Source organism: Actinia tenebrosa, unplaced genomic scaffold (genome assembly GCF_029948245.1).
Source record: "Actinia tenebrosa isolate PJP-AT-01 unplaced genomic scaffold, QUT_ActTen_1.0 PGA_scaffold15__27_contigs__length_11533743, whole genome shotgun sequence".
NCBI lineage: Eukaryota > Metazoa > Cnidaria > Anthozoa > Actiniaria > Actiniidae > Actinia > Actinia tenebrosa.
This window is the reverse complement of record NW_028292575.1, coordinates 7,988,502-8,006,065: the sequence shown is the minus strand read 5'-3', so window position 1 is coordinate 8,006,065 and position 17,564 is coordinate 7,988,502. Positions and strand designations below refer to the sequence as shown.

Sequence of the window (17,564 nt, the reverse complement as noted above, 5' to 3'; positions counted from 1 at the left end):
CAAGCAATCCGCCGGTAACTCACTCGTAATGCAATCCATATATATGATCACAGAGGGTATCGCAGGAAGTCTTTGAAGGACTCCCTAGCCCAACTGATCATCGTCCATAGCGCAGCGATTCTTTCTGTGCGCCTCAAACTACGCATTTCATCGTGTAACTCTTGCACCTGCTCTTTTAATCGATCTATCTCTTCCCTTTGCATCTTGATAGTGTCTACCTTATCTTGCATATAGGTTATAGTCCTTTCCAGAGATTCCATTATATATAAATGGATCCAAGTCATATTCCTTGTAATGCTCTTATCGTAGGACCTACCGGCTGTGGAAAGACTCAGTTCGTCGTGGAGCAGCTATTAGGATCCTTTAGATGTCAATTCGACTATATCGTGCTATTATGTCCTACCTATGTGAATAATCGCACCTGGGAAGGCATAGGTGTGAACGATGATGACTTCTTCGTAGACATCTTAGATCCTAATGAGTTATCCAATCATTTGAAGTTCTGGCACAAGCAATTCCCCAAGAATACGCAAACCCTCCTTATGCTGGACGACATCGCCTGCGGGGACGACGTAAAAAAGCGCACCTCCGAATTAGTGAAGCTCGCTTTCAGCGGCAGACACGACAATATCAGCGTTTGGTTACTCTCGCAGCAGCTTACCAGTGTCTCTAAGCCCTTCAGGGAAAACATAGGCTCTCTCGTAGTATTTTATACTCCAAGTAAGTCTGACCTGGAAACCATCTTAAGCGACTACGGCGGTGAGATATCCAAGGAACAGTTACACGAATACATGCGACACCTAAAAACGCACCAACATTCCAAGATGATCTTCTCTTTGAGGTTTCCTTATGACGTTAATGTATATGGACATTGAGCAGCTCTTAGATGAAGTCCCCACGCAGTTAGATGAAAGTAACCTTAAGGAACAACTTAACATCCTCGTGTCTTCGGGGAAGTGCAAAGAAATGATAGGCAAGGAACTTACCCATGAGCAGGTTAATAAGTTGTCAGAAGATGAAGTCAAGAAGTTCCATAAGAGGTATGAGGCTGCCCTTGCAAGTAAGACCACGGACGCCGTAGCAGACTCCGCTATCCGACTTGCGACTAAATTGCTTGGACTTGCGCTGCCCATAGACGACGTGGAGCAACTACAGAAGGACATAAGAGATGACTATGTCATATCCCAAGAACTTAAGATAACCTGTGGGTGGTTGTCTTTGAAGTGTGGTAAGTTAATGGCAGTCGCCTCTGCGGCTTTGCACGTAGCTCAGCATGTCGACTTGAAGGAGGTACTGGTGTCTTGGAAGGACTTTAAGAAGGACAGAGAAGTCGAAAAGGTCTTCCAGGCGGCACTTGCTGAGGTACCTGATCAAGTCGCCTCAAGTACCTAGTCAAGTCGTTGTCAAGTCACCTCAAGTACTTAGTCAAGTCGTCCTTAAGTCATTCTCAAGTACTTAGTCAAGTCGTTGTCAAGTCACCTCAAGTACTTAGTCAAGTCGTCCTTAAGTCATTCTCAAGTACTTAGTCAAGTCGTTGTCAAGTCATTGCCAAGTCATTGTCAAGTCGTCATCAAGTTACTTGTCAAGTCCTTCAAGTCCCTTAATATAAGATGAGTGACACCGAAGAACAACCAGAAAAGGCTCCCGTAGAAGATACCAAGATTACCAAGGCTAAATCTCCGGGCAGAGTCGCTGCCGGAAAGAAGCTCGCGGAGATGAATAAAAAGAACAAAGCAAAGAAGGAGGAAAAGGTGGAGGAAAGAGAAGAGGAATCCTTTATCAATCCTGGGTACGTCATTGGCGCGTTAGGAGTCGCTATAGCAGCAGGCAGCCTCTACTTACAATGGCGGGCTACGAAGCCAAAAGTAAAGTGGGAGGCCGCAACATATCACGCACCTGTGGAGGTTAGAAAAAGTAAGATCCCTGAAATGGAATAACCTTCTCGCTTTGTAATATAATGTCGACCGCGTTGTTGAAAACTGTTGAAGAAGCAGCTATCATTACTTCTATTGTTGCGGGTATTGGTTGGGTAGGTAAGAAAGTGCTCAAAGAAGACTTTACTGAAGACCCAAGCAAGAGCTTCGCTAACTTTGCTAAGATGACCGCTGCCGTAGGCGGGGCTATCATGCTAAAGGATTACCTACGAAAGGAAAAGTACCTACCTACGACGTAATATATATGGCTAGCGTGGTCGCAGGTGGAGTCATTGCAGCTTTAGCATTCACTGGAGCTAATTATGGCGGTCAATATTTAGATAGATTAGTTAGAGGCGACCGCAGCGGAGATTTAGCCGCTGAGAGGAAGAGACACGACTTAGCGCTGGAGAAATATCAAAGGGACGTGGCGGCTTGGAATGAAAAAAGACAAGCTTACAGGGATTGGTTGGACAAGAACTACCAAGACAAAATGCAGGCGGATAAGAACTTTGAAAATACAGACTACGCCTTCAAACTTTATGCGCAAGCACACCCCGACTTTAGAATGAAAAAGCCTCAGTTCAAGAATTACTACCAGCCTTCTAAGAAACAAAAAGACAATGAATTGGTCTTTGTAGGAGTCGCAGGGCTGGCGGGAGGCGTGGCCTTGGCGTATCTAATATAATGATCGTCTTTTTGGAAAGCGACAAGAATGACTTTACTACTTATCTGAATCCTCCCATCCGCGCGGAAAGGGTTCGGCTGGTTAGTTGTTCTTTGTACAATTCTTGGTATAATTTAATTAATGGCTTTGTCATCGGAACTTCCGGCACCAAACCAAAAATACCAGATTCCCATTACACCCCCATAACACTGGCTAAGGAGCTAGCGAAGCATGGATATACTCTTACCACAGGATTACCCCATGAAATGAAATTCAAGAAAAATAGTGGGAGCGCTAATTTAAAGGACAGTTCATTGGTAGAACTCCTGGGCCTTACTAGTACCACAATAAATAGCGGCAATACATATGATGTGAAATGGAAAGTCGCATCCTCTTACGAAGTTTATTGCGACTTGGTTCATAGTTACAACAATGGAGAAAAGTCTTCTCTTATGTCCAAATTCCTACCTAAGGGTAATCCATTTGACCCAGTAGAATACACTCCCATTTCTTTGAGCTATGATTTGTCTAATTTGGTAGAAAGCATAAACATCACCATTAAAGTGGACGGAGAGACGGTGGATTTTAACGGACGCAAGATCAATCTTGTTTTGGAATTCATATAATGGGCCGCGTAGAGGACAAACTTAAAAGGATTTACTATGGGCCGGAAGGCTATTGGAGAGGAGCGTCAGCTATCAAGAAACTCGCGACCGCGGCCAGGGTATCAGACGAAACGGCTAAGAACTGGTTGAAAAAACAAACCCTCTGGCAGGTTTATCTTCCCGTGCCTAAGTACATTCCCAGGCCCAGCTTCACCGTAAATACCCCCAATGAAGTTCATCAGGCGGATTTGCTTTTCTTGCCGCACGATAAGGTGAGAAAGAAGACCTATAGGTACGCTTTGACCGTAGTCGATATCGCAAGCAGATATAAGGACGCCGAACCTATAACCAGCAAGGATTCTGGGGAAGTCGCAGAAGCCCTAGGTAGAATTTATAAGCGCGTCTTGAAATGGCCTAAGCTGCTGCAAGTGGATGCGGGGACGGAGTTCATGGGCGTGGTTACCAAAACCCTGAAAGACCACGACACTAAGATTAGAAGAGCCGAAGCAGAGTACCACAGGGGTCAGAGCATCGTCGAAAGATTTAATAAAACCTTGGCTGAGCGTCTCTTTGGGTACCAGTATTGGAAAGAGCTGGAAGATCCATCCAAACGCAACAGGGAATGGACTCAGAGGCTGCCCCAGGTCGTCGCGGCTTTGAACAACGAGGCGGCCAGGGCTACGGAAATGAAACCCAAGGATGCCATAAAAAAGAAACACGTGGAACACAAGTCCTTCGTCAGAAGTTCGAGGGTGGTCTTCCCCCATGAAAAAAGATTAGGTAATGTCACGGTTCGATATCTCTATGAGCCGGGTGAATTAGAAGGAGGATCCAAAAGAGCTACGGATCCTAATTGGTCTTTGGAAACTTACCAGATCCGAAGTGCGATAGCTAAGAAGGGTCAGCCCCTCTTGTATTATCTTCACGATGGCCCCACACGTGGGTTCGTCATGGAAGAACTGCTTATCGTGTGATGTCCGAATGCTATCGTATGGATACCATCATCACACATCCACCTCTTACCGTCAAATGCAGACAGTGACACCTTCTCCTGTGTAACGTTGTGTATTTGATGTCCGTAGCTGCGCAGGCTGTTCATTTTATGTCGCTGTTCCTTACGCGTACGCAGGACCTTTAAGTATGAATCGTGGGTTATGTCCTTCTTAACCACGTACTTTTTTACGCCTTTGGCTTTCTTTTCTACACCGTCCAGCTTTAGCACGCTGTACATCTTGGGTTTCAGGCCCACGTATTCCACGATGGGTTTTCCTTTCATCTCATCCTTCATTTTCCCGATTACTTTCTTGTTTTTAGGGGAGTAAAGAAAGTGATCGCGTGGGTAATCGCTGGTGTCGTATTCATCGATGTCGGGAACACAGTCTTCGTAAATGTCTTCCGTCTGCACCTCTAGTATCAAGGAATCGGTGTCGGTGTATAAGAGGCGGCACTTATCACCGTATTTCGGTTTTAGCTTGTCGTAGTAAAACTCATACATGAGCAGCTTTGATAGGTCTAACACTGTAAACCCCGTGTATACGGGTTTATTCAGGAATAGATTCGCTTTCTTCATGTGAATCACGTAGAAGTTTAACATTTCTACGTATCTAACGAATCCAGGCTGTGACACGTATGCTTCTGCTTCCTCTCTGGTGCTGGCTATCTTTATGCTTACGCGCTTGCGGATGTTCTCCATTGTCTTACCAAATACGCTATTGTTCATTAGTTTAAACAGGTTCTTTTCGAAGTCATTCTTTGCCTGCGTACGCTTTTGTGTGTTAAAGTCAATGTAGGAGCGCATCCATGGTTCCTGCGTGAATTTTAGGACTCTGTGGATCTTCTCTACGCGCATTCCGTGTCGCACGTAGAACTGCAGGTTGCGGTAATGTACCACATACTTCTTCTTATCCATCAGGTTCATAGTTAGTTTCCTGTACGGTTTGTAACCAGGACACATTTGCTTTTGCAGCGGACTTAGCTGCTTAAATGGTATCTCTATCGCTTCTGGTGCTAACGGGAACTCATCGTGCGCGTCGTGCAAGTGCTCTGGGTATTCCAGGTCCACCTCCAGCACGTAACCTTTGTCGTCTTCTTTACCTACGTTTAGGTAAAACTCTATGGGCTTTATGTTGTCCCATTCGAAGTCGCGTACAGGTAAGTACTGCGACATTGCCCAACCGTAGAGGTTGTTTGCGTCTAAGTAGAAGATGTATGTGGTTGGCTTCTCCGGGTCGTACTCCACCGTGGGATTGTTTGCGCGGGCGTAACGTCTGCTGGGTCCGCAAACACCGCCGCGGATACCGTCTTCCATAAAGCGGTACATGTCGTATTCCGTTAGGAGATCCAGTTGCGCGTTTGTCTTCTTTAGCAGCGCACTCCAACTAAGCCCAGGAGCCGTGTAGAAGTTCGCTGGATCCAACCCGTAGTATTCCATTGCCATCTTTCGAAAGCTTTGGAAAACATCTGCGAGCAGCACTACGTCTGAACGTAGGTAGATGTCGTGGTATTCTCCCATATTCTCACAGGAGTACTTTTCCCACACATCTAACGCATGCTGGTACTCCTCGTCCTTTATACCGGACTCGTTTAGGGTGCTGTAGAATCTCTCTTTGGGTGGTAGGGGTTCTTCGAATCGCTCCCAGGAGTCCATGTATTCGTATGGGTAGACTCCTTTCCTTTCCGCGCCGTATTGACTGGAAATGGGGAACTCCGTGTTGTATTTAACCAAGTTTGCTAAGGAGTCCGCCATGAACTGCTGCGAGTCTAAGAACTTCAGCTTGCCCACAGTTACGGACATGTACCTTTCTTTGTTGTTGGGTATGCACTTTACTTCGGAGCCGTCCGTTCCTTGTAAGAGTAAGTGACTGTCGTAACCCCTTAAATTATGAAAGAATACGGGTATTTCCATTTCTGGATCTACTTTGAAGTTTATATTACATTTCCAATGAGCCGCACCTCTGTATTTGCCCGTGATGTGGCAGTGATCTCTAACCTTATCCACATAGAAATCCTCAACAAATGCTTTGTGGCAGTGAATGCAATGCGTGGAGGGCTTTCCCGGCTTCTCACCCTTCTTAGCATACTTCCCGCATTTAAAATGAGCTTCTCCTAAATACTTTCCATCTTCATCCCACGCTTTCTTGGCTCGTCTTCCAAACTGAAGAAGCGTATGTTGGCAAATGTGGCATTTTTTTGCCTCGTTAAAAGCCTCCTGGTTCTCTTTGGTAAATTCCATCTTCTTTGGACGTCTTAATTGTTCTCTTATCTCTTCCTCCTCTTCTCGCAATGCTTCTAGAAACTCATTAGCTGCGTTCTTACCTCGGTAAATTACAGGAGGGTCGGCCTTACCGTCTGATCTGACTACTATGTAACCAAAGGAGCAGATCTCGTGTAATCCCACCTTATTCGTAGCACCACTTTTCTGCTCTTCCTTAGTTATCAACGCTTCAAAGTCTGCATATATCACGTAAGGCACCTGCATCTGCTTTTGATGGTCTGCGTATGAAAGCTCTTTGTTGGTAGGCATCTGGATCCGTTGCGCCACTTCTTCGACTCCGCGGCAGATCTCATCGTGTTTCTTTAGGGTATTTAAGGATGTAAATGACAGCAAGCAGCAGTCGCAGAAGTACTTTTTACCTTTGTGCTTAGTATGTCTGTAGAATAGTCTGCTAATGTGTTTAACCCATGAGTAGTGTCCGCCGTGGTAGAATAAATGTACGCGCTCTCCTTTACTTTTTGATAGAACTAACGGTACTATCGTCTGCTCTCTGACTCCGTAAACGTTAATTGCTAGATCGTTTATTTCCTCAAATATGGGGATGTCTATCAACTGCATGGGAAATTCCACACCATCCCACTCTAAATCATCTGTGGGATACTTACTTGTCCTACAGGGATCCTTCTCTGCTGGATACAGTGCAGACCTGATTGCCCACATAAAGCATCGATTGTCTTCATTCTTCACGTTTACAATAGCCTTCTTCCTTTCTACCCACGTTGGTAGCGGTACGTAACTCCCCCCTCGTATGGGTACGTACCTGGCTATACTTATCTCTATTCCTTCAACCTCCTCTACTGTCCAACCCGATCCTTCTTTCGTGTAGTTAGACAGCGACTCCATTATTGCTTCTAAGGCTTCACTGAGTGACCTATCCAGATTCGTGGATTCTAATATCACTAACGACTTTGATCGCAACATTACTGTCGTCATTACCTCGTCTTTTGACAAACTTACTTCTACCATTATGCTCGCTTTCAGGGCTCCTAATTCTTCTATACCTTTTCGGAGAGTCCTTTTAACCTTCCTTTCTGACTGACGCCAAAACTGTCTAACGTCAATCTCACCGTTACCGGGTATTGACACCGTGCTGAAGTTGCTTTGGGATTCCATCTATATAATAGGAAATATTTTATACCTAATACCAAGCACTTTTTAAGTCGTCGTAGTCGTACTCACAGTCCTGACAATGCCAAAACAATTTAACCTTAGTCTCAAACTTCTTACCACATCCACAATCATAACTGCTCATACACTTCGTCTTCATTTTCAAATGCTTTTTCAAATCCGCTTCTTTCTTAAAAGTTCTCTTACATTCTTCGCACTCCATATATAGACTAACATATTTGCGCTGTTGCCCCCAACCACACTTGGAGTGGGTTGTTTCCGTAGGTGGATTTTTGACACGGGTCTTGCCCGTGTTGAGATTGCGCTGGAACCCCCATTCCCTATACTACTGGAAAGTGAATACTTTCTTATCTAAATCAGATTATACCAGATTCAATTGTTCTTGCCGTCTATCGTGGCTGTCATGTGATTTGATGTTTGGCAAGGATTTAGTTCAGTACAGCACTTAGCTTACCAATGTGCTTACCTTCTACCAACTACCTTCTACCATTTATTTCAATAGTGACCAAGCCTACTCGACCACCTGCGATCTGTAGAAAGAATGAACGGGTATGCTCTGATGGAACTCAATGTGTTCACCGAGAATGGATTTGTGATGGAACTAACGACTGTGCCGATGGCAGTGATGAAAAAGATTGTGGTAGGAATCTGCATTATATGAATGAATAAATAATAAAAATAAAATAAAGAAAAATAAAATAAAGAAATGGGAATTTAAACAGTCATTCCACAGAGTGGCTCTTTTTCCACTGCATTTCAATTATTGGAATACACCAGTTTCACATTCGATGCATAACGCTGTATTTGAAGACTACAGACTCATTTGCATGGGCTTTATTACCCTCAGAAGTCAGCTATTCACAGATACCATTAAAAGTCTGTGAGATTTCAAAACGTTAGTATTGTCCAACTTGCACATTCTTTACATTACAGTGTTGACTTTTGAAAATGGTTTCTTAGACAAGGCTAAGTTTGTGCAGATGACTCTTCAGTCATAAAACATATATTTAAAGAGAAAAGGGACTATGAATAGGGAAAACCAAAGAAACCCTCAAAGCACAGGAGAAAACCAACAAGTGAGAGGCAAGCACTCTCACTGCTATGCCACCTGATTTCTATTAAATATTTGTTACTGTCCTATTGAGCATGGAATTTAGTCTCATACTCAGTCTGTTGTTTCTTTAAGGTACCCTTGATTGCACTAGTTCAGAATTCACCTGTGCTAATCAGGTTTGCATCCCAAAGGGACAAAGATGTGATGGCAAAGATAACTGTGGTGATGGCAGCGATGAACGTTCTTGTCGTAAGTATCCTCATGTTATGGATTCCAATACCTTATTCATTAACACTCATATGTAAACCTTATTTTTACTGACAAGTTATGTCTGTCTACTCTTTTACTGAAATCTTTCAAAAACTTTTTCCCCCTAGTTTTTATTGGCTTTTAAATTATAACATGCAAATGAGTTTTGTCTATTATGACAAAATAAGTCCTTTGATAAGACAATTTATATATGCTATTTAAGTAAAATTATTTAAAAATCTGGATACCAGATAGACTTACCCTACTTTATCTGGCTTTGTGCAATATTTGCATGTCTATTGGCAAATTTATGCAAGAAAGAAACAAAAGAAAGGCTTAAAAATGTACAAATATAAATTTTAAAGGCTATTTTTGTTTAGTTGACTATAGACATTTGATTATGGAAGATAATAATGATTTTTGTAAAAGATGTATGTTAGTTTCAAGCACTAAACTACAAAGACAGTTGCATGCAGATTAAATTTGATGGAGTTAAAATGTTTGAATATTATGCTGGACTTAGATTGAATCCTTTCTATAAAATATAGCAACTCCAACACCTTTGGCACAGCCTCTGCCACTGATTATGAACCAAGGTGGATCTAATACCAACATGCATAATTATAGTAAGTACTTATTGCAGGGCCAAAAAGCATAGGCCAAGAAGTTGATGTCAGTTGAGCATTAAAACCAATAATCTACTAACTGTAAATATTATGTTTGAATTCATGTAATGGTAATTGTTGATAAATTTGATTCAATTACAGTTATTTCAAACAAAGTAAATTTTGCCAAAAAAAGCTAGTAATAATTTTTTTTTCAGTAATAATAAAAAAAGCATAAAATCTCTTTAAAGTGCAAGTTGAAAACTGAAAACTGTTGAATTTTTTATTATTTTTTAGTAGTTTAAAAGCCAATGAAAATGTAATCTCATTTGCTGACTAACTAGACTTCCAAAAATTAAAATACTAATGCCTATAACTAATAATTATCAAGCTAGATCTGTTCACTAAGTATCCAACATCGTTTCATGTGTTTCATTGTTTAATGAGTAACTTATCATGCTTTTGATAAGTATGTGTATGTTGTCGCTGTTGTTAGTGTTGCTTGTTGTTGCTACATGCCGATGATAAGAATGGTGAAGAAGGTGAGGTTTTTTAGGATTAATGTGGGTACTTATCCTTCCCTTTACTTATACCTCTACAGCCATAAGCCCTAATCAAGTATGCAAGCCAGGGTACTTTAGATGTGGTAGCAGCACTACTTGTATTGCCGACAGCAAAGTATGCGATAGTATTCCACAGTGCCCTCATGGTGAAGACGAACGCAACTGTAGTATGTATCTAGATCTACTAGTAACTATTCTAATGGTTGCATGGGTCAGGATAACTGTGATGGCTCTCATGGTGATGATAGGGGACTTGAGATATGTAAAATCTATGACTGCAAAATTGACTGCAAGTGTAAATAATTTGACTTTTGGGTTTTGCTCCTGCAATGAAAGTCTCTCTTCCCTGTGGATGAGCCGACTTTAATACTGACATTACGTTTTGAATGAAATTTCCAATGAACAGAACCCTAAAGAAAAAATATTTTTGTAAACGTTTGTACACCTCATTAAAGTACAAACCAGGGCCTAAAACCATACAATGACCGAGGCAGGACTAAAACGAGTTTCAAGATAGCCGCCCTACAAATCATATTGGAAAAAATTTTTCTTATCTGAGTCTGAATGTTTTCTGCATTCTTATGTTATGCGCAGTGGGGATATGCGCAGTAAAAAAACTACGGAATTACTTTAAAGATGATAGCGGTAATTAGAATGGTTATGTGCTTATGATGAAAATAAGAATACTGGTTGGGTGATTGTACCTACGACCACATACATGTATTTGTTGCTATAGAGACTGTCTTCTAACCAGAATGTTTCTACATTTTGTAGACATTGATGAGTGTCTATCAAACAATGGTCACTGCTTACATATCTGCACCAACACCAAAACCAGCTTCTACTGCTCATGCAGACCTGGATACGAACTAATGGATGATCGCAAGAGTTGTCAAGGTTAATATACTATAGTGTCTATAATATATACCTCAAACATTTGATATTTTAAAAGCATTCACCTTCAGAAAATTGTTGATTAGGCAGGTTGGAAATGGTTTTCTAGGGCATATGTGTGCCCAGCTAATGAAGAAAAGCTTAAAAATAGATTTGAAAAAAAGGGCAAATGCAAAAAATTCTATAATGCTGAATAGTTGTGTCATAAGTTTTTTTGTGTTATTTTAAGAATTTTCTGATTAGAGTGTTTAACATTTTGCCAATAGCTTTTTAACCCCAAGGGAAAAAATATACCCAAAAATCACAAAAATTAACCTTCTAAATTAAGCTTCTAAGGGACTTCAGAACTACAGTGATCGCTAAATAAAAATGCCCATATCAAAAGCTCACATCCAATAGTTTTTTAAATAGAAGGAACATTTACCAAGACTTTGATTAGGAGCAGAACACATAATTACTGTATATACTTACGAATATGATACTTCATTCAGTGTATTGGGATGGTAGGTGATGTTATGTTTATGCATTTGTAGATATCAATGAGTGTGAGATCCCAGGCATGTGCAGCCAAACATGTTTCAATACTAAAGGAAGCTTCAAGTGTTCTTGCTTGGATGGATATGTATTGGAACCTGATAAAAGAAGATGCAAGGCTCAAGGTAAGACTTGGATGATAGTGTTTATAATGGGGAGAGCTGAGAATGGTTTCCAGTCCACAACTTCTAAGCAGCCCACAGGCTGCCCAAGCAATAATGGTTGTGCTCAAGCCCCAAATACAGCAAAAGAGATAGAAAACTATCAATATTAATCCCATTCCTTGATTTTGAGTTGCTTTTGGTGGTTTTTGATCTGGTTTATGCAGTTTGAAGTCATTTTAGCTGTCTTTTCTGACTCAGGATCTGTAGCACAGGGAGCCCAATTTAATAATCTTTTTATGTTTTTCATGACTATAGGGCCGCGACCATACCTGATGTTCTCCAACCGTAACAGTATCAGGTTGATCATGACAGACGGCAAGGAGTACAAACAGGCTTTTAAGAACTTGCACGATGCTAAAGCCCTTGGGTTTGATATCCAAGAAAGCATGATTTACTGGACAGACGGACAGCAGTCTAGCATACTAAAGGCCAAGCTAGGATCAAAAACCGTAGTTACTGTCGTAGAAAGAGGCATGGTCGATCCTACAGGGCTTGCTGTTGACTGGGTGGGAAAGAAGCTTTATTGGTCAGATTCAGGAACCAATAGTATTCTAGTGGCGGAAATGGATGGCAGAAATAAGAAGACTCTAATTACTAGTGGTCTGGACAAACCTAGTTCTCTGGTCGTTGATCCATCTGAAGGGTAGGTTTTTAATCCTTTTCATTGTTCTGATGACCAAAAAATATATCCTTGGGGGGGTGTGGTGGGGGAAGAGTCACCCGTTTAGGGTACGGATTCGCTGCTGAGCCCTCTGAACCCTGACCCTGTTCCAGAGTAAAATCGCTGAAATTCATTCCCCGATTCCAGAGCAAGATCGCTCAAAACCATACTCTGTTCCGGTATTGCGAAAATTGATACCCTGTTCCAGAGAGGAGAGGGCGTGATTTCATGAACCCTGTTCCAGAGCGAGTGCGATTTTATATACCCTGTTCCCGAGTGGAATCACTGAAAGCCGTATCCTGTTTGGCGGCACGTACCCGTAAAGCGAATACAGGGGAGTACTCCCCCCGGAAGAGTCATTCCTGGAAAATGCAAATTCAGATAGTTCAGACACAAACTTCTAGACTAAAAATCTAATGAAGGGTATTTTCTCTTAGTACTTTGTACTGGATCGACTGGGGATCACCAGCCAAGATTGAAAGAGCAAGCATGGATGGCTCCAACCGTCAGGTCCTGATCAGTGGAGACCACATTGAGCGTCCAGCTGGACTGACCATTGACTACACAACACGTAAACTATACTGGGTGGACTCGAAGCTTAAGACCATCAAACACTGCAACTTGAATGGTTCTGCTATCCGAGAGCTTGTCAACACAGGACTGATGAATCCTTCAGCTGTGGCTGTGTTTGAAGACCATATTTACTGGACAGACGCTAAAAGTATTAAGAAGGCTAATAAATTCACAGGCAAGAATATGTCTGTGCTGGTGAGCGATGCCATGTCGCCACAAGATGCACATATCTACCACCCCCGGAGGCAGCCATCAGGTAAGACAAGGAGGTAGGGGTGCAGAATAATTTCCATAGTAGTCATTGCGGAGGCACCCGGGGGGGGGGGGGGGGGGGGGGGGCGGAGGCACCACGGCAAACCTGGGAAAACAGAATTTTCTCTTCCTTTGCATTTCCATTTAGTACTTATGTAAAAACATAATTATGCGCTGATGCATTATGTCCATCTCACTGATACCCTGTCTGGGTTCATTTATAGTAACATCAAGACCGTGTGCCAACGATAATGGAGGATGTTCACACTTGTGTCTCATATCATCTACTGTTAGAGGATACACCTGTGCATGTCCTGATGGCATGGATTTGCAGAAAGACAACAAAACCTGTGCTAAAAGTAAGTGTTTTACTGACTTTCTAGCTATATATGCAGCAAATAGGCACTGATGGTTGATAAACATGTTTTTGTTAATATAACTACTATACTATAGCTATGAACGGCAAACCGACAAGATAGATGTTGATTGTACTTTTCATCTTGTCATAGGCACCCCCAGGACTACCACACCAACAATATCGCAATCCTCATCAACACCCCTGAATACCATACCAACGATATCGCCATCCTCATCAAAACCCTTGACTACCATACCAACGATATCGCCATCCTCATCAAAACCCTTGACTACCATACCAACGATATCGCCATCCTCACCAACCAACAAACATGGTTTCGTAGAGGCCTCCATGGACAACAACAAACCTGCGGTTAATGACCCTGCTCTTACCATTGGTCTAGTGGTTGGACTACTGGTGTTACTTGTAATTGCAATCATATTGATTATCCTCATAAGGAGGAGACGAACGCCACAAAGATTAGAGTAAGTAGAAAGTAAACAGAGACTGCGAGCGGTCCAACTTTTAACTCCAAACTCAGAAAGGACGAGTGTTTTGGGATTCTTTTATCCCCGCTTACTCGGCTCCAATGTACGCGCCCGTCCACAGGAATCCCAAAACACTCCTTTTTACTTTGTCTGGACCACTCGCAGTCTAGAGCAAACCGTATCAGAAACTCATAAGGGAGTTGAAACATGTAAAAGCCATTTCTTTTGTACGATGCTTCTGAAAAAAATTTTTTTTTTCTTGACAAATTTGACGAATCTTCAATATTCCAACAAAAGTAGTTTCTTCAATATTCAAAAAAAAGGTAGTTTGAAAATTCGATGAACTTGGCTCGTAGGCTCTTGTTTATAGCGGAAACACAAGGTAAGGCCTAGGGCAAACGTCGAACTTTCTATGCACCGAACTTAATTGGTTTGACTGTAAGGGGTTAAAAATCATCCGGTCACGCCCTTTCTAAAAGAAGAAGTATTTTTTTAGGGGTATTAAAAAAATTTCAACAAGCATAGCCGATCCCTTACGAACGGTTAGGTAGTTATGCCATTCTGATATCTTTTCACCATATATATGGACTGCTTGCTGTAATAAATGATTTCTTTTATCAAACAGAATTCTTTACAATGTCAAAAGCGAGTCGAATAAGATGGTAAACGGGGCAGCAATATTGATCAAGAACCCCGATATCAAGAACCGCAGCGAGTATAAACATTTTGAAAACATCAACTACGATCCAGCTGATCCTAACGAACCACAAACACCTCCACAAGAACCCGACGACGACGACTCTATAGATCATGACGAGACCACACCAGTTATTCCTAAGGGAAATATCGACATCGTGTAATAACCACATAAAACCACAGGCATACCACTCATGGATACGTCTGTTCAACAGGAGAGTAGAATCACAGGTGTGATGTAATATTAAGCGATAGACGGGGATGCCAATTTGTTCGAGACCTCAGATCTTGGATAACATTGGCGAAGATGTTTGGGGCGGACAAGTGGATCTCTCCAATTTAGGTATTCTAGTTAAGTTAATAATTTTTTGTTTATAAATTTTTGGTGACACAGAGGGAATGAGATATGAACGCGGAGAAACCTTCCCTCCTACGCAGACGTTCTTATAGTTAGTGGGGAGAGAAACATCGCGTCACAGACACTAAGAACGTCTGCATAGGAGGCTAGGAGAACCATACAGAAAATGATACGAGATTATGGTTCTAATATTTCAAGTTCCAACGCCTTGGAATCCAGTTTCCGCGTTTGTCTCTCTTTTCTCTCCTAGAAGCTACGGAATATAAGTATTCAAAAGACAAAGGTACTAATATATCGAGATAAGAATATTCTCATATTTTGTGATCCATTAGAATATCTTTCATTGCATTTAGAAACTAGGTTGTAAATACTACTTAATACATCATTACTACTTAATACAGCATTACAGAGCTTTCCCCCCTTGAAGTAAAAATAGCATATGTCAGGTCCCTCGCTTTGCGTGCAAAAAATTTATCCCCCTCAAAAAAGACAAAAAATCCAGACTTAAAAAAACAAGTTCTAGTTTTGAGAGCTTCGTGATGAGTCGCTGGAGAAAAACGAAAATAATAAATTAATTATAGTTATCATATTAATAATAATTTTCTGTATATTTAATAGCATTATTATTTTGAAGAGTTTTGGCTGGTTTATCAAAGGCCACTCTATTGCATTGCCGCTTGTTAGCTATTTTTGTGCAAATATCCCACAGATAAGTTTAAAGAGAATAAGGGTGATTTATATTATATTAGTTGTGACGTATGGCTGCGTGCACAGTTGTATAGAAAAACATGTAAATATCTATATATGCAATTATTATTTCAAGTCGATAAATTTTCTTTATTTATGTAGTTATTCAGCTGGCTGAATATTCCATTTGTTCCACTCTTATGTTTCCAGTGTTCCTTGTCGAGTTTTGTTTTCATCGCGCCTGTACTTGGATAGTCTCCCCCACAGCCGCTTTCAGTGTCGTCACGCAACGCTTTCTCCCCTAAATATTCAGGGGAGAAAGCGTTGCGTGACGACACTGAAAGCGGCTGTGGGGGAGACTAGTACTTGGATGGGCCACGTTCGAGATATTAAAATTGATTTTATTATAATGTCGTTGAGTAGTGAACTGTGACTATCATTTTGGCCAAAATTTTCTTATTCTTGCCGAAAGGTAGGAACGTCATATATGGTACATTATTTATTATCCAAGTGTTTGTGCCATACTTGAAGTACCATTCGACTTAAGCCTCGCACTCGAGTCCGAATTTTAAGATATCGAACTTGGCCTATTTATTCTGCCGGTCTCTGGTCTCGAGCAATGCACGAAAAAGTTGAAGAAAACATTACGAGAACGTTGTTGTTTTGGTTGGTCGTTGTGCTTCAAACCAAAACCACATTGCTGGTTTTCGTAGCTTACCGTGTCTGTCCAATTTGTTGAATAAAAACATCCATTATTGCTAAGTTCATCGTTTGGAATCGTTGCAAACTACCTAAAAAGAATTATTTCGGATGCTTCCTTATGCCAAAAATATTGCAGGAACGTCATGAGAACACCCAGACACGGCACTGATAAACCAACCTTTTTGTTTTAGCTCCCGCTAGAGACCTGATTCTGGTATTTGGGCGTTGTACGCTCAACCTTTTTTGAATATGGTAAATATCGGCATTCATTTCCAAACAATTCTCTTTTCATGTGTAAATGTCTAGTTACATTTAATCATGTTCAATATGAACATTACACTGTGTGTAATTTCGGTAGGGTCATTTTAGACGCCAGCGCAGTAAAGAAAAATGTCTTGGTTAGTTTAAACAAAATGAGTAACATTTCACATAAAGGAACTTTAAACCATCAAAATCTGGTCTCCTACGCAGCCGCTATTAGTGTCGTCACGCCACGCTCACTCCCCCAGGGGAGTAAGTGTTGCGTGACGAAACTAATAGCAGCTACGTAGGAGACTAATCAAAATAACCACGAGTAAAGATTGACAAAGTTTCGAATGCTCGTCTTGTCCCGGAAGTTGTCATTTCTTTTAGAGTCATAACCGTTAGACAGCAAGAGTGGGAATGTATTTTATCTGACCAGGGTAGAGTAGTACCTGCCCGGACATTTTGGAAAGTTATATTTCACGAGTTTTTGCCGGCTCATATCATTTAAGAATGATTTCATTTAACCCGTGAGATATGTATTATAGTCTTATAGAAATAAGGGGTTTCTTCGCTTTTCACTGTATTTGAATGTTAGATTTTTGTTTCATGGGTTAAATGAAATAATTCAGTCTATTGCGAAAATAGGCGAAAAAAATAAAACGTTGTATATATCTTGAGACAACAGAGATTGTCTTCAATATGTGTATACTAGGAAACAAGAGTGACAAAACTGTTTTGACTTGATATAATACACCTTTGAGATAGATTACAGTGCAATTAAATGTCTAAATGTTATTGGCCAGCTAGCATGCTGTATGTATATAATATTGATAATATTAGCTAAGCTAACACAAGCTGCTTATAGTTCATTTTTTGTAGCCAGAATTGCTACT

At 41.2% G+C, this 17,564-nt stretch overlaps 1 protein-coding gene and 1 long non-coding RNA gene across 3 annotated transcripts in view; one reads left to right on the top strand and one right to left on the bottom strand.

The window, feature by feature from the left end:
* Window positions 1–8,117, bottom strand: part of LOC116303397 (uncharacterized) — a 60,477-nt gene extending 52,360 nt beyond the window's left edge. The window contains exon 1 of the long non-coding RNA XR_016119906.1: window positions 8,054–8,117. This is a non-coding gene — a long non-coding RNA (uncharacterized LOC116303397). The remainder of the gene's footprint in view (window positions 1–8,053) is intronic.
* The window catches only part of LOC116291728 (uncharacterized), a 29,449-nt gene extending 13,434 nt beyond the window's left edge, over window positions 1–16,015 (top strand). Inside the window, exons 7-17 of one of the 2 annotated variants that reach the window (XM_089030853.1) lie at window positions 8,090–8,227; window positions 8,774–8,890; window positions 9,439–9,516; window positions 10,097–10,225; window positions 10,833–10,955; window positions 11,486–11,611; window positions 11,906–12,293; window positions 12,749–13,140; window positions 13,361–13,495; window positions 13,646–13,979; window positions 14,608–16,015. In XM_089030853.1, coding sequence (XP_088886979.1) covers window positions 8,090–8,227; window positions 8,774–8,890; window positions 9,439–9,516; window positions 10,097–10,225; window positions 10,833–10,955; window positions 11,486–11,611; window positions 11,906–12,293; window positions 12,749–13,140; window positions 13,361–13,495; window positions 13,646–13,979; window positions 14,608–14,842 — 2,195 coding nt within the window. In that variant the 3' untranslated portion in view covers window positions 14,843–16,015. The remainder of the gene's footprint in view (window positions 1–8,089; window positions 8,228–8,773; window positions 8,891–9,438; window positions 9,517–10,096; window positions 10,226–10,832; window positions 10,956–11,485; window positions 11,612–11,905; window positions 12,294–12,748; window positions 13,141–13,360; window positions 13,496–13,645; window positions 13,980–14,607) is intronic. The other variant, XM_089030854.1, reaches the window with a different exon arrangement.
* The last annotated feature ends 1,549 nt before the right edge of the window (window positions 16,016–17,564 follow it).